Source organism: Ictidomys tridecemlineatus, chromosome X, assembly GCF_052094955.1.
Source record: "Ictidomys tridecemlineatus isolate mIctTri1 chromosome X, mIctTri1.hap1, whole genome shotgun sequence".
In the NCBI taxonomy this organism is placed as follows: domain Eukaryota; kingdom Metazoa; phylum Chordata; class Mammalia; order Rodentia; family Sciuridae; genus Ictidomys; species Ictidomys tridecemlineatus.
The window spans coordinates 82764852-82781950 of NC_135493.1; the positions used below are offsets into that span (position 1 = coordinate 82764852).

The 17099-nt window shown below is 36.7% G+C and overlaps 1 protein-coding gene and 1 pseudogene across 1 annotated transcript in view; both read left to right on the plus strand.

Annotated features, from left to right (window-relative positions):
* Positions 1 to 3055, plus strand: part of LOC101955168 (spindlin-2) — a 65403-nt gene extending 62348 nt beyond the window's left edge. The window contains exon 5 of the mRNA XM_040281554.2: positions 2003 to 3055. Within this exon, the coding sequence (XP_040137488.1) occupies positions 2005 to 2781 (777 nt within the window). The 5' untranslated portion in view covers positions 2003 to 2004 and the 3' untranslated portion in view covers positions 2782 to 3055. The remainder of the gene's footprint in view (positions 1 to 2002) is intronic.
* A 127-nt stretch (positions 3056 to 3182) lies between these two features.
* On the plus strand, positions 3183 to 15689 carry LOC144371739 (ras-related protein Rab-1A pseudogene; annotated as a pseudogene).
* The last annotated feature ends 1410 nt before the right edge of the window (positions 15690 to 17099 follow it).

Sequence of the window (17099 nt, forward strand, 5' to 3'; positions counted from 1 at the left end):
AAAACTAGTAAGGGGGTGTCCAGCACCTGGAGTACTAGTATCTTTTCGGCCAGTGGCCAAGTAAAACAGGGCAACACGAAAATAGGAAGTTTATCTACATTGAACTCTTTTGCAGAGATTCTTTTGCTGACAGTCCTAAAATCAGCCATGGAGAAGAATTCTGGAGAAGCCCAGTTATGTCTTTTCTGTGGAGAAAGGGGGTGCCACTTCAGGAAAAGAACAGGATCTGTGCTGGAGTATAAAACAGACAGATATTTTTGGTAATATACTATTTCCATTTTAAGAGTTCAAATAAAAATAAATGTTAATTCTCAATGGAGAATATTTAGTACTTCTAATATTGCTATATATACTCTACTTATTTTCAAATTACCCACTAAAATTATTTTACAAAGAATTTTTTTAAAAAACTTAATTTGCATGAATGGTGCAAGCTTTCTAAGAGCATAGGAATAAAAGGAAAGAAAAAAAGAGTGCTATTTTGCTGAGAGCTCTGGGGAATGGGAAGCAAAGGAAGTTGATTTTTTTTCAAGTCAATTTTTTGAATTTTGCACATTTCTCACATTGTGCATGCAATTCTGCAATCAGGGAAAAAGGAAAAAGTATCCGTATGAAATCAAGCCCAGGAATGAGCAGTCAGTTAAATTTACAGATTAGGTCAAAATGGCAGACAGCATTGAACACCAATTTCTCTCATATTCCTAATCCCCTCAAATGATAGGAAAGGCAGGTTTTGGTATTTAAGTAACTCTGTAAGGGCATGGAAGCAGCAAATTCCTGGAAGAAGAAAAGCAGATGGGGTAGAGGCCCTGAGTGGGTGGAGTTGGAAGTGGGGGTGGGGAGCCTGGGAGTCCCTAACTGGAGGAGGAGACACCAGACAGTGGGGGCGGGGTGGTTCTAGGCCCTGAGTTTACTGATTTGGAGAAGGGGCGGGGCCTAGCGCCCAGCTGCACGACCTCCCCTCCCAACTCCCTCCCGCAGGCCAGTGGCTGGGGGTGGGGGTCGGGGAGGGGATTGTCGGGCTGTGTTTGGCAGGAAGGGGAGGCCTCTCTTCTGGCAGGAAGCTGCGCTAAGAAAAGAGGGAGGAGACTGCAGCGGCAGCAGCCCCTGGTGGAAAACCTATGTGTGGCAGAAGTGCTGCAGCTGCTGACACCGAGGTTGAGGGCGAGCGATCCCAGCGCTGTGGACTCCACCGCCGTCCTCCTACACAAGCTTCTTGCCTCAGAATCTTCGCCCCTTACCTCTTGCAAACACTCATTCGGCTGGTCGCCTGCTGCGCCTCCTGCATCACAGGCTTACAGCCAAGGCAGCAGTGAGGTGTCCGATTGGGACACGTGAAGACTTGGATCCCAGACGGTGGGGAGGTGGGCGCTGAACTGAGGGGTTGGTAGGAAAATTGGCAGGAACATTGGAAAGAATGATGGGTTTGAGATGAGGGAAACTGGGAAGGGTAATTTGGGAGCAGATGGTGATGGTGAGGAATACTAGGATGATGTACAGAGGTGGCCAGAAAGGGAAATTTTGGTGCGAGCACCAGTGGTAAAATGTGGATAGCCAGGAATAGATATGAAGGAGAAATGAGCACCAGGTAGCCTGCATGGGTATGGACAGGAATAATGAATGAACAGTAGGTGGCTAAGGAGAGGAGACATGGGGACTGCTTGTACTAAAATGGAGAGATGAAGTTAGGGCTAGAAATGGTGAATGTGTTTGGGGGGCTAGAATGGGGACAGAGGATCAGGAGATATTCAAAAGATCCCGTCTGGGGTCTCAGCAACCAGGACCACCACAGCAACCTGCTTAGTTTTCTTGTGCAGCCAAATAAGCCTGGAATGAGGGCAGGCATCCTAGGGTGTAGTGATACCTAATATTGCTACAGGACACATATGAATAGCTTGTGCAGCAATATACCTTGTGTGTAAGGACTTGGCAATACAGAGAAAAACCCCTCACTTTATATTACATAGAATGTCTCTCTCTAGCTTCTTTCCTCCCATTGCAGGAATGAAAATGCACCACAAAAAGACAGCTGCAAGACAGCAAACCAGGGAGGCTCCAGGTCATCACACCAATTCTACAACCTTCAGGAAGAGAAAGGCCTCACAAAAGAAGCAGAGGAGGAGATCTTCACAGTCCCAGAGGAACATCGTGGGCTGCAGAATTTCTCATGGATGGAAGGAAAGTGATGAGCCCATCACCCAGTGGAAAGGAACTGTTTTGGATCAGGTGCCTATAAATCCCTCTCTTTATCTGGTGAAATATGATGGAATTGACTGTGTCTATGGACTGGAACTTCACAGAGATGAAAGGATTTTAAAGCTTAAAATCCTTCCTGATAAGGTGCCACTTTTTCAAGTCAGAGATGTGCACTTTGAAAATACTATAATTGGGAAAGCAGTGGAACACATGTTTGAGGGTGAGCATGGTTCTAAGGATGAATGGAGGGGGATGGTCCTAGCCCAAGCACCTATCATGAAAACCTGGTTTTATATTACCTATGAGAAAGATCCTGTCCTGTACATGTACCAGCTTCTAGATGATTATAAAGAAGGTGACCTCCGTATCATGCCAGAGTCCAGTGAGTCTTCTCCAACAGAGAGGGAGCCAGAAGGAGTTATAGATGGCCTGATAGGTAAACATGTGGAATATACCAAAGAAGATGGCTCCAAAAGGTCAGGCAAAGTCATTCTTCAAGTTAAAGCCAAACCTTCTGTGTATTTCATCAAGTTTGATGATGATTTCCACATCTATGTCTATGATTTGGTCAAAAAGTCCTACTAGGGTAAAATCTGCCAAGTGTGGGGAGGCAAATGTATAATTTATATATATGCAAAAAGTGTAAACTTTTCAAGATATTGGAAGCCTAAGGGTCCTTGATAACCTACATCTTTGCCAGCATAATTATTGTTTTATTCTTAAAAATACAAATTTATGTGGACAGGACATGCTGTATGTAAGCATTTTGTCTTGTAAAGATTGGGTGTGTTTGGTGGACGAAGCATGTAAGGAAAAGCTGTAAACTCAGACTGTAAATAAAGTTCACCTAGTATCATAATCAGTTGTCTGAAACTGGAATGGCACTTAGCTGGTCTGGGTCTAAGGAGGGAAAGGAAAAAATAGGAGATAGGCTGTTGGGGAAGGGCAAGGAGGAGGTGACTGCTTGGTAAGTGATAAAGAAAGTCCCCAAAGTGGGAGGCTTTATGGAGAAGGGAAACATTAAGTTGAGAAGGTAGTGAAGAATAAGAGTAAGATCTTGGGGATTAGAGAAAAATAGTATGAATAGAAGATGGGCACAAGCTTAGAAAATGTCCAGTCAGGAGGAAAAGGATCAAGCTGGTAGATGGAGATGAGGGGGATGCTAAAGAACATACAAAGGGATGGTTTGTGTATGTATAGGTGGCCAGAAAGGGAGAGGTACAGCAGAAAGAGGAATTCCAGAAAGAAAGACTGACTAAAGGAGTGAAAACACAGGAGAAAAAGAACTTATGGGGAGTGGGGCTCATAAGGGACAGGAAGATCCAGGAAAAAGTTGGACTCCTAGCAGTATCCACATTGCCTTCTTTGACTCTTTATACAAAGGAAATAGCAACTTTCAAGGCAAATATATTAGAGGCTCCCCAGAAGGGCATTTGATCAAGATGACTCAGACTAGTTAATCTGGAGCCAAGTCTTTACCTACAAGACTTTTCTTCTTTCAGTGAGTTTGTGCAACACCTGCCAAGCAGAACCTTGGTCATCAGACTAAATATACTAACATAACTCTTGGCTATGGGATGCCTCTTTGTGTATTTCCCAGAGGATCTAGATATGGTAAATCTAGGACCTGAAGGTCATGATTCATTTCCCTTACACTGGATAACCAATAATTGTGGAAAAGAATGGTGTTCTCAGAACTTTAGAGATGCCATCTTGAGTTTGGAATATATTTTATCTGGAAGAATGGAATATTGCTGAATCCTTGTGTAGCAGTCCCATCACTGTTCTTCCTTCATTTGAAATGTTCCTTGTCTTCCTAGAGAGGACAGGATTCAGAGTATTAAGCCTAATATTTCTTCATGGCATGGAACTGTCCGTGATTCTTTCAGCAGCTTCCTACTGCCACAAATGGCTCTACTCAGTGCTTCAAGTAAAGGAGAACCTCTACCTTCTGGAGTCTTATTCTGACTAGATCCACACAAACACAAAACCAGTGACTACTGATCCCGTCACTGATATTTCTTTACCAATCTTGATCCTTTTAAGCTTGCATGGAGCCGTGGTAGAATATTGTGTAGCTTTTTGTTTCTAAGTGATATAGGTGTCATGGACATTCAATATGGGCGTTGTGACTTAGTATAACTAATTCCTTTGGTTTTATAATGCCACACGGAGTGGTTATGGTTGGTGAAAAAGTAAAGTCCCTCAGAATTATGGTGTCTACTGTACTGACTTGTGTCCTTCTCTTCCTCTTTGTCTTGTCTTTTCCCATTTTCCTGAAGTTTCTCTCAAAATCCTTTCTCTGCTTTTCACATCTACACCCTTCACTAAATTATACTATCAGCCAGCTGTCATGTTTTGTCTGCTATGTGTTTTTATTATTTTCTATTTTAAATTATGTACTTTAGACATTTGGGAGAGTTCCCAAAATGTAAATCATTTCTGGATTCTGAAAGCCAAATGAAAGAAACAAATGATGGGGGTCCACATTTTAACAAGAATGCTGGGTCTGTGGCAGACCTCAGCTCATTTTAGTCTCAGAATAGCCTCTTCAGCTTACCACGTCCCCAACTGGCCTACCTCATTCTAATAAGACGCACACTTGTACAGTGGAAGTGTATTTGTAACTTTAGGGCTGGACCTAGGAAAATCTGCCCCTGTTTTTCTTGCTTTGACCCCATTAATTTCTTAATTCATTTGTTTTATTTTTATCCCAGAAATGCTTATTTCAGGGTGAGCTCTCTGCTAGGCATTCTTCTAGGCATACGTATGTACAATACAGTAATAAACAAAGGAAACATAAAAAGATCTTACTTTCCTGGAACTTTCATTTTAGCATGGGAAACAAGCAGTAGCCAAGATAAATAAGCAAATACAAAGGGATTTCATAGTGACATTTCTATGAAGAAAAGAAAGTCAAGGAATGGGGAAATGAATTTTTAGTGAGAAGACTGTAATTAGAGAGAGAGGGTGGCCAGGGAAGAGCCTCACTTAGAACTTGAGTTTTGAGTAAAGTCCTGAAGGTAATTTGAAAACTGGTCCTGTAGCTGTCCCTCCAGGTAGAGGAAGAGCAAATGCTGAGAACTCAAAGCAGGAGAACCCTGGAGTAGTTGAGGAGGAGCAGATAGGATAGCATCATGGATGGAACTGAGTGAGCAACATAGAGATTAGCAGGAGGTGATCTCAGAAAGGTCATTGGGATAGGGAGTCAGATAGCTTAGAGTCATTTAGTTTGGAATATGTTGAACAGAATTTGTTTTTTGCATTGAATGAACATTTAGATATTTATAACAGAGGTGTGACATAGTTTTCTTCATATTTTACCAAGATCAAACTGGCAACTCCAGAGGATAGTCTAAGGATTGTGAATTAATTCAGGAAAATCAAATATGTTAATGGAACATAGAAGTGATCTCAAAAACACACTTCCACGTAGGAAACTTGAATTATAATAGAGGTGGCATTTCAAATTATTGATGAAAAAATATTTTGCTCAATAGTGGTGCTAGATTAATTTGTCATACATGTGTCAAGAAAGAAAATTAATACCTTTATACTTTATGCACACAATGAGTTTCAAATGGATAATGTTATTACCCAAATAATAAAAGCAATATGTATAAAACATTTAGAAGAAAATGTAAGAGAATATTTAATTTTGGAGTCAGGCAGTGGGGAAGACTTAAAAGCACAAAATGTATATATCATGAAGGAAATTTTTTGATAAATATGATTATAATAAAAGGGAGAACTTCTTAATTACAAAAGTCACCAGAAACAAAGCAGGGAAAAACAATATTTGGCTACAAACTATGATAGACACACTGAATGAAACAATAAGACCAACTGTTCAGAAAACTGGACAAAAATTGTGAATAGTCATTTTAGAAAATAGCAGCCATATGGTCAATTAATATAGACTGCTTTAATCTGCCTCCTGTCACATTATTCTATCTTTTCCACAGCATACATCATCTTCTAATGAATTATATAATTCATTTAATTAATATGCTTACTATTTCTCCTACTAGAATATAAGGCACTGAAAATGCATGGTTTTTCTCGCTTTATATTTACCAATGTATCCCAACTACTTAAGAAGAGTTCCTGAAGTACAGTAGGTGCTCAATTAATATTTTTTGAATATGAATCTTATCAAGAATCAGGAAAATGAAAGATACAGTTACGTAATTTCCTAGACAGTGGATCAGCAACATGCATAATATTTGAAAATATATATCGATCAGTTAAACAAATAGAAGAGATCCTGTGTACTCTTAGAAGTTGAAGCTGGAGAGGAATTTGCCATTATCTAGTATATTTGAAGATGATCTATTATCAGCAACCTTTTTCACATATTGTTGGAAAGACATTCTACACTCAAGAAAACAGTAAAAAAGATTAAAAATAAGAGAAAATAAAATAAAGGGAAGACATGTTTATTGCAAATTTAAGACTGAGGCTACTAAAACTCAGGTTTCCTTTCCTGCAATATATGTGAATGTGTATGTTGTTGTCGTGTGACCATTATGCATCACACTATGTGAAGCAGGGTCTAGGAATCTTAGGTAAAAATGCTAATATTCAGTCTGTTGCTATTGCTATAATTAATAAGATGTTCTTTGTATATGAACAAAGATTTTTTTACTTCAGCTAGTACCTGAAAAAACTGATAGTTTTACTTTATTAGCTTGTGAATAGGATAAAATACTTTTTAATTTTTCTTTTTAGTTATATGTGACAGTAGAGTTTATTCAGATATATTTATACACACATGGAGTATATCTGATTCTAATTAGAATTCCAGTCTTGTGTGTGTACATGCTATTGAGATTCACTAAGGTGTATTCATATATGAACATACAAAAGTTTCACCAGATTCATTCCAGTGTCTTTTCTGTTCCTATTCCCTTTCCCTTCCCTTTATTTTCTTTTGTCTAATCTATGAACTTCTATTCTCCACCTTTCTTGTTGTGTGTTAGCATCTACAAATCAGAGAACATTTGACCTTTGGTTTTTTGGGGATTGGCTTATTTCACTTGGCATGACAATCTCCAGATTCATCCATTTCCTGGAATATGTCACAAAGGCATTCTTTTTTGTGGCTGAGTAATATTCCATTGTGTATATAAACTATATTTTCCTTATCTATTTATCTGTTGATGGGCACCTAGGTTAGTTCCATAGCTTAACTTTTGTTAATTCTGCTGTTAGATGTGGCTGTGTCACTGTAGTATGCTGATTTTAAGTCCTTTGGGTATAAACCCAGGAGTGGGATAGCTGGGTGAAATGGTTGTTCCATTCCAAGTTTTCTGAGTAATCTCCATACTGCTTTCCATAGGTGGTCGCAGCAATTTGCAGTCCTACTAACAATGAGAGTACCTTTTTGCCCCACATCCTCACCAACATTTCTTGTTACTTTTATTCTTGGATAATTTCTATTCTAACTGGAGTGAGATTAAATCCCAGTGTAGTTTTAATTCATACTTCTCTAAATTGCTAGATATCATGAATATTTTTTATATTTGTTGACCATTCATATTTCTTCTTTTGAGAAGTATCTGTTTAGTTCCTTTGCCCATTTATTGATTTGGTCATTTGCTTTTTGGTTAAGTATTTTGAGTTCTTTGTGTATCCTGGAAATTAACACTCTCTCTGATGTGCAGGTGGTAAAGATTTTCTCCCATTCTGTAGGCTCTGTCTTCACATTCTTGTTTCCTTTGCTGTGAAGAAGATTTTTAGATTGGTGTGACCCCATTTATTGATTATTGATTTTACTTTTTGTTCTTTAGGGGTCTTGTTGAGATAGTTGGTTCCTAAGCTAGCATGGTGGAGTATTTGGCCTACATTTTCTTCTAGAAGGTTCAGGCTTTCTGGTCTAATACCGAGGTCTTTGATCAACTTTGAGTTGAGTTTTGTGCAGGGTAAGAGATCGGGCATAACTTTCATTCTACTACATATGGATATCCACTTTTCCCAGTTTTTGTTGCAAAGGCTATGTTTTCTCCAAGGTATGTTTTTGTGCCTTTGTCTACTGTGAGATAACTGTATTTATGTGGGTTTGTTTCTGTGTATTCTATTCTATACCATTGGTCATCTTGCCTGTTTTGGTGCCAACACCATGCTATTTTTGTTACTATATACCTCTCTAGTATAATTTAACATCTGGTATTGTGATGCCTTTTGCTTCACTTTTCTCACTAATAATATTTTTTTTGGCTATTCTGGCCCTCTTATTTTTCCAAATGAATTTCATGACTACTTTTTATATTTCTATGAAGAATATCTTTGGAATCACATTAAATCTGTTCAGTGTTTTTGTTAGTATAGCCATTTTGACAATTTTATTTTATCCTATCCAAGACAGGGTAGATCTTCCCATCCCTGTAAGATCTTTTTCAACTTTTTAGTGTTCTGTAGTTTTCATTGTAGAATTTTTTTTTACCTCCTTTGTTATACAATCCTATAATCTTCATGGTTCATGATATTTGAGTAATGAAGATGGAATTCTTAACAGACATGTTTTCTGTAAGAAGAATAATAAGGACTTCATTAGCCAATTAGTAGAATTTAAGGATAATTTATTGGATTTTTTTTGTAAATGCACAGATCATGGCATATGTTCCACTATGCAATAAATGATCCTTCCCCTGTTGATGGGGAAGAATTAGAGATGTGGTTGCTGGATGAGTTCTGAGGGCTCCCTGACACAGTGAAGATCAAAGACTGTATGAAACTGTGTGAGTAGAATGAGTGATGTTGGTGGAAGAGAAAAATAAATTATGGCCCTTTTCTATTCAGATATCCAAATCACTCTTCTCCTTGGTTCTATGAAAAGAAATGGAGGGAGAGACAGATGGCAAGTTAGAGAGAAGTGGCTTTTCTAACAGCTCCCTGTCTTGGGACTCAAACAGCAAGAAAACTACTTCTTTGGGATATTAGTAAAAAAAAATCAATCACTTCAATAGTATTCAATTTTGGACAAAGAGTCTCAAAGACTGGGACATTTGGGGTACATCTGACAAGGCTAAGGAACAGAACTGGAGCTAAGCTCTTGGCAGGAGCAGGGAAAAAAAAAAAAAAACCAGATCAAAAAAGATCCGTAACTGCTGAGAAAATCATGGCTTGTGGAAACACAGGACTGGATGGGTAGTCCACCCTGGGTCGACTCAGAGGCTATTTGGCACAATAAACTGGTACATGAAAGTCATGATTTGCCAGCTGTGTATGGGGCCCAAGCTGGAAACACTTTAATACCTCCATGACCCTGCAGTCATACCAGGAACTTAGATCCATGTGTCTAGGGATGAAACCAATACATGAATCTGGTAGACACCAATCATGAGACATAAACTGAACCTAGGAAAGCAGGAGAATCTCTGGCATAGAGAACTTCTGCCAAAGAGACCAATTTGTCTGGAGGTAATAGAGATCACAGAGACCAGAGAAACTCTGATGCCCCATCCTCACCTTGTTCTCTTGAACCTGGCATCCGGTGTGGGTTCAGCAGCAGGAAGAATCTGAATGGGGTGGAGTGACTGAGCTCAGTGCTCAGAAACAGTCCTTGAAAAGCCCAAAAATGGCATTATCCCTGAACTATAGAACCTGTGAAGGACCAACTCCAGCTTCCTGTGGGTGGTGCTCTGGTAAGAGTAATTGGGTGGGTAGTGAGAAGTGTGTCGATTCATTAACTCCTGAAAGCTCTCCACATAATAAAACACCTGGGGCAATATCCCAGCCCCTGGGAGCTTCACTTGCAGAAATTTATCTCACAGAACCCAAAGGCAACAATACCCAGGAAGTCAAGTTGCAAGCATCTTCCACAGCTCTTCACACCATCCTGAGGAGAGAGGAAGCTGAGAAATGGAAAGGCAGTTTGACACAGAGAGTGGGCAAAAACTCTCCTTGAATATTCTGTTATTCTTTGTTTGTTATTGTACTTTTGTTTTGAATGTGTACTGATTGATACATGGTGGACACTTATACATTTGTACACATACATATTGTTTTTGCTTTTTTAGTTTTAGCATTTCTTGAAAGTAGCTATTTTTTTGCTCTGTTTTTTTGAGGGTTGGGTTTTTGATTAGTATATTTTGGATTGATTTTCTATTGTCTCTTTCACAACTCTGTGTTCCTTTGTTTCTATTTCCCTCTTTTCTTCCTAATAGCCAAACTTTATTACTATCTCTCTCACTCTTTCTTTAATTCTTCTACTTCAGTTTTTTTGTTCTCCCCCCTTACAAACATGTCCTACATCACCTCTGCATTTTCCCTACTCAATTCTTGAATATACAATCCCTTTTCTACTATACAATCTCTTCTTATTTTCCTCTTAAACAATACTATTTTAATTGAATATTTATACATATTCATATATCATTATTTTCTCTTATTTTTACCATTTTATTTGAAAGCAGTTATTTTTTATAGATCAATATTTTGAGGACTAAGATGTTTAATCAGTATATATTGATTTTGTTCTTATAATATTTTATTTACTTTTTATTTCTTTAAATTTTCTATTTTTTATTTTATTTTTTAAATTTGTATTTCACACATTTTTCCTCTCATTTTTATTAGTTTCCCTCAACTCTCTTTCTCTTCCAATAGCCAATCTCTATTGTTCTCTCTTTTACACTTTCTATAATTTTTTACTTCTATTTCTGCTCCTCCTCCTTCAAAATCATCACATCCTCCATCACTTCTGTTCTATTCCTGGTCACCACATAAAATAGTAAACCCTTATGTAAACTTACTATTTTTACTGTGGGTAATAACTGATCATATAATTTCTGATTATTGTAACAATCAACATTGTACATTTCATTGCAAGAGCTATTAGGTTTAATGCTGTAAATTGTTTGCATTGGTTGTTATTATTATCTGTCTCCCCCTAAATGTGAGTTGTTGGAAACCTTCAGGGACACTATAATTCCACAAGGTAGAAATTTTACTGCCCCTAAACCAATGGTTAGATGGGTAGACACAAAAAACACAAAAAAGCCAGGGAGCAAATTGCTTAAATCAAAGCAAAATATATTAAGAAACAGAATCTATTGACCCCACTATGGAAGAAATTTCAGAGAAAGGGTTTAGAGTGTTCATAGTTAAATTGATCTGCAAGGTAAAAGATATGCAAAGAAGAAAATACAGGAAGTGAAAGATTACTTCAATAAAGAGAGATTCTGGGAAAAAACCCCAGGAGTTTCTATTCTCATATCTGATAAAATTAATTTTCAAGTCAAAATTAATTTGAAGAGACACAGAGAGTCATTTCATACTGCTTAAGGAAACTATAGATCAAAAAGACATAATAATCTTAAATATTTATGACTCAAATAATGGAGCATCTATATACATCAAACAAATTATTCACAATCTCAAGAATCAAATAGATCATAACACAATAATACTGGGAGAATTCAATGTGCCTCTCTCACCACTTGATAGATCTTCAAAACAAAAATTAAATAAAGAAGCCATAGAACTAGCTAGGTGTGATGGTGCATGCCTGTAACCCCAGCAGCTCATGAGGCTAAGGAAGGAGGATTGCATAGGGCAAAGCCAGCCTCAGCAACTTAACAAGGTCCTAAGTAACTCAGTGAGACCCTCCTCTAAATAAAATATAAAATGTGCTGGGGATGTGACTCAGTCTTTAAGCACTCCTGGGTTCAATTCCCAGTACAAAAACAAACAAACAAACAAAAAAACATGTCATAGAGCTTAAAAATTCAATTAATAACATAGACTCAACAGACATATATAGAATATTTAATCCATCAATGACTGGATTATACACTTTTAGTCATTGAACATGGAACATTCTCTAAAATAGATGACATCTTAGTTCACAAAACCACTCTTAGAAAACACACAAAAAATAGAGATAATACCTTGCATTCTATCAGATCATAATGTAGCAAAATTAGAAATTAATAATAAAATAAAAACTATAAGTTATTCTAACACCTGAAGACTAAATAATAAACTATGGAATGACTAATGGATAACTGAAGAAATCAGAGATGGAATTAAAAAAATATTTAGTGGTAATTGAGAACACTGATACACCACATGAAAATTTCTGGGAAACTATAAAGACAAGACAGTTCTAAGTTCATTGCATTAAGTTCATTTATTAAAAGAATAGAAAATCACCAAATAAATAACTTCATGTTACATCTTAAAGCCCTAGAAAAAGAACAAACCAACACCAAAAGTAATTGAGGAGAGGAAATAATTAAAATCAGAGATAAAATTAAAGAAATTGAAACAAAAAATCAATATAACAAAAGTTGATTCTTTGGGGGGCAGAGGTTGTGGCTCAGTGATAGAGCACTTGCTTAGCATTTGTGAGGCACTGGATTCGATCCCCAGCACCACATAAAAATGCACAAATAAAGATATTATGTCCATCTACAACTAAAAAATATTTTTTAAAAAGTTGATTTTTTGAAAAAATAGATGAATTGATTGAGGCTGAGGTTGTGGCTCAGAGGTGGAGTGTTTGCCTAGCATGTGTGAGACACTGGGTTTGATTCTCAGCACCACATATAAATTAATTAATAAATAAAGGTCCATCAACAACTAAAAAAAATTTTGTTAAAAATAAATGAATTGATAAATCAAGCCAAGCTAATAAATAAAAAGAGAGTGAAACTCAAATTAATAAAATTTATGATGAAAAAGGATATATCACCATGGACACCACTGAAATGTAGACGATAATCAGAAACCACTTTGAAAATCTATACTCGAATAAAATAGAAAATCTTGAAGACACGCATAAATTTGTAGAGACATATGACCTACCCAAATTGAATCAAGAGGACATAGAAATTTTAAACAGATCAATTTTAAGGAATGATATTGAAGATGCCATCAGAAGCCTACCTACAAAGAAAAGCCCAGAACCAGATGGATTCTCAGCTGAATTCTATGAGTCTTTCAAAAAAGAACTAACCCCAACACTCCTGAAATGATTACATGAAATAGTAAAGGAGGAAACCCTTCCAAACTCACTCTATGAAGTTAGTATAACCTTGATACCAAAACCAAACAGAGACACATTAGGAAAAGAAAACTTCAGACCAACATTCCTGATGAATGTAAATGCAAAATTTCTCAATAGAATACTGGCAAAATGCATACAAAAGTATATTAATAAGGTAATCCACAATAATCGAGTGGGGTTTATTCCAGGGAAACAATGCTGGTTCAACATATGGCAATCAATAAACATAATTCACCACATCATTTGACTTAAAGACAAGAATTACATGAGTATCTCAATAGATGTGGAAAAAATATTTGACAAAAGTCAGCATATATTAATTCTCAAAACACTAGAAAGGGCTGCAGTTGCAGCTCAGTGGTGTAGCACTTGCCTCGCACGTGAGAAGTACTGGGTTTGATCCTCAGCACCACATAAAAATAAGTATACATTAAAAACACTAAAAACTAGGTATAATAGGAACATACCCCAACATTTAAAATCTATATACATTGGTGGAAGCGATAGCTGAGTGGCGGCTGCTGCTGATTGTGTTGTAAGGGGTCAGGGGACGGAGTGGGGGAAGACGTTTGCTCTCCTGGAACAACCTATCTCATTCCTTTCCTTCAATTACCTGTGGCACGGAGAGTCAGGGTGGTGGCTGCAGCAGCTGCAGTGACAAGTCCTGCATGAATCCTGAATATGATTATTTATTCAAGTTACTTCTGATTGGCGATTCTGGGGTTGGAAAGACTTGCCTTCTTCTTAGGTTTGCAAATGACACATATACAGAAAGCTACATCAGCACAATTGGTGTGGATTTCAAAATAAGAACTATAGAGTCAGATGGGAAAACAATTAAGCTTCGAATATAGGACACAGCAGGCCAAGAAAGATTTCAAAAAATCACCTCCAGTTACTACAGAGGAACCCATGGCATTATAGTTGTGTATGATGTGACAGATCAGGAGTCCTTCAATAATGTTAAATAGTGGCTGCATGAAATAGATCGTTATGCCAGTGAAAATGTCAACAAGTTGTTGGTAGGAAACAAATGTGATCTGACCACAAAGAAAGTAGTGGACTACAACAGCAAAGGAATTTGCTGATTCCCTTGGAATCTCATTTTTGGAAACTAAGAACGCAACGAATGTAGAATAGTCTTTCATGATGATGGCAGCTGAGATTAAAAAGCCAATGGGCCCTGGAGCAAAAGCTGGTGGCACAGAGAAGTCCAACGTTAAAATTCAGAGCACTCCAGTCAAGCAGTCAGGTGGAGGTTGCTGCTAAAATTTGCCTCTGTCCTTTTCTCACAGCAATGCATTGCAATCTGAACCCAAGTGAAAAAACAAAATTGCCTGAATTGTACTGTATGTAGCTGCACACAACAGATTCTTACCATCTCCACAAAGGTCAGAGATTGTAAATGGTCAATACTGACCTTTTTTAAAATTCCCTTGACTCAAGACAGCTAACTTCATTTTCAGAACTGTTTTAAACCTTTGTGTGCTGGTTTATAAAATAATGTGTGTAATCCCTGTTGTTTTCCTGATACCAGACTGTTTCCCGTGGTTGGTTAGAATATGTTTTGTTTTCATGTTTTTATTGGCATGTTTAGATGTCAGGTTTAGTCTTCTGAAGATGAAGTTCAGCCATTTTGTATCAAAGAGCACAACCAATGTCTGTCACTTTCAGTGCATAAAGTTTAGTAAGATGTTCTGTGTAAGATCTGATTTGCTACTTCTTCCTTGTAGAGTTATAAATGGAAAGATTACACTATATGATTAATAGTTTCTTCATATTCTGCATATAATTTTTGGCTGCAGAATATTGTAATTTGTTGCACACTATGTAACAAAACAATTGAAGATATGTTTAATAAATATTGTACTTATTGGAAATAATATCAAACTGTATGGTGATAAGTACTGTTTTAATTCTTATGGTTAAAGGCAAATAGAGCCTTGCATTATACTGAAAATAGCCATTTTTGTGTGCAACTACAGGACCTACCTGTAGTATAGCATCCAGTTATTTGCTTTCTAGATAATAGATCTGATAAATGACCTAGGGCAGCTTCTGTGCTGTGTAGGGATTTAATCAATTTTAGTGGTTCAAGAAGCTCAAATTGTATGGAAAGCAAGTTTAGAATGCATGCTGTCTAGCCCATCATCTCTGACCCTTCTCTCAAACCATTTGAAATGGCTCCACTGATCAAGAGTTTGTTAATTCATCTGTGGTAGCAGTGAAGAGTGGCACACCCTTCCTAACTGGCAAATGATCAGATAATGTGTGCTGAAGTTTCTTTCATGCTCTGAGTCAGATGTCAACTATTTTGTCCTTCACAATTGTATAACTCATGTTGGAGAGTTTAAGTATTAAAGGAGAAAGAAGGCAACTTGAATGCCCTAATTTTAGAAATCATATCCCTAAAAATTACTGAAAATATGAATGCTGGGTGGGAATTGTAAATGAGAAAAATATATTTATTTCAGTGAAATTTCGCGTGTATGAAAATTTTGTTAAATAGAACCTTCAAGATTCTAGGGTTTGTTTTTATTTTATTGTGGAAAACAAGTCTTTTGCTGATATTACCATTTTAAGGTGACAGAAATCAAGGATTTTTTTTAGGTTGAAGCAGCAGCCAAAACATTCTTCACACAGGGGCTTGGGATGTGGCTGTTGGCAACACATTTTATTGTGGGGTTTTTAATGAGAAAACTTAAGTTAAAAACAAGCCAAAAATTATAGGTTTTTTATTTTTCACTAAACAGGCAATTGAAATACATGGTACAAAAATATGTGGTAAGATTATTGTAAAAATAAAATGGACAGAATAAATATTCAATTTAATTTTCTATCTATGAGAATTTCACAATAAAATCATAGTTTACTTTGTATTATATATAAAAAATCTATATACACTAAACCCTAGGCAATATCATTCTAAATGAAGAAAAAATAAAAGCATTCACACTACAAACTGGGACAAGACAGAAGTCTTTAATCCAAGTCAGAGCAATCAGAAAAAGAAAGAAATTAAAGGGTTTGGAATAGGAAAAGAAGAGCTCAAATTATCCTTATTTGATGACTACATGATTGTATAATTAGAACACCCCCAAAAACTTTACCATAAATATTTAATACTCATGAATGAATCCACAAAGTAGCAGGGTATGAACTCAACACTCATAAATCAATTGCATTTCTATACACCAATGACATATCAGCTGAAAGCGAAATCAAAAAACTATTGCATCCACAACAGCCTAAAAGACAAAAACAAAAACAAAAACAAAACAAAACACTTGTGAAACAATCTAACAAAGGAGGTAAAAGACCTCTATAATGAAAACTACAGAACACTAAATAAAGAAATTGAAGGCCTCAGAAAATGGAAAGATTTCCCATGTTCTTGGATAGGAAGAAGTATTATTATCAAAATGGCCATACCAAAAGTGCTACACAGATTTCATATAATTCTTATTAAAATTCCAATGATGTTCCTCATAGAAATAGAAAAGTAAGTAATGAAATTCATTTGGAAAATTAAGAGGCCTAGAATAGCTAAAGCAAACATTAGTGAGAATAGTGATGCAGGAGGCATATCAATACCAGAAGACCTTAAATTATACTATAGAGCTATAGTAACAAAAGTGGCATGGTAATGGCACCAAAACAGACATAAAGACCAAAATGGTACAGAAGACACAGAATTTACCCACATAAATACAGTTATCTCATAATAGACAAAGGCACCATAAACCTACATTGGAGAAAAGATAATTTTTTTTAGCAAATGATGCTGGGAAAACTATAAATTCATATGTAATAGAATGAAATTGAACTTTTATCTCTTACTCTGCACAAAACTCAACCAAAAGTGGATCAAGATCCTAGGCATTAGACC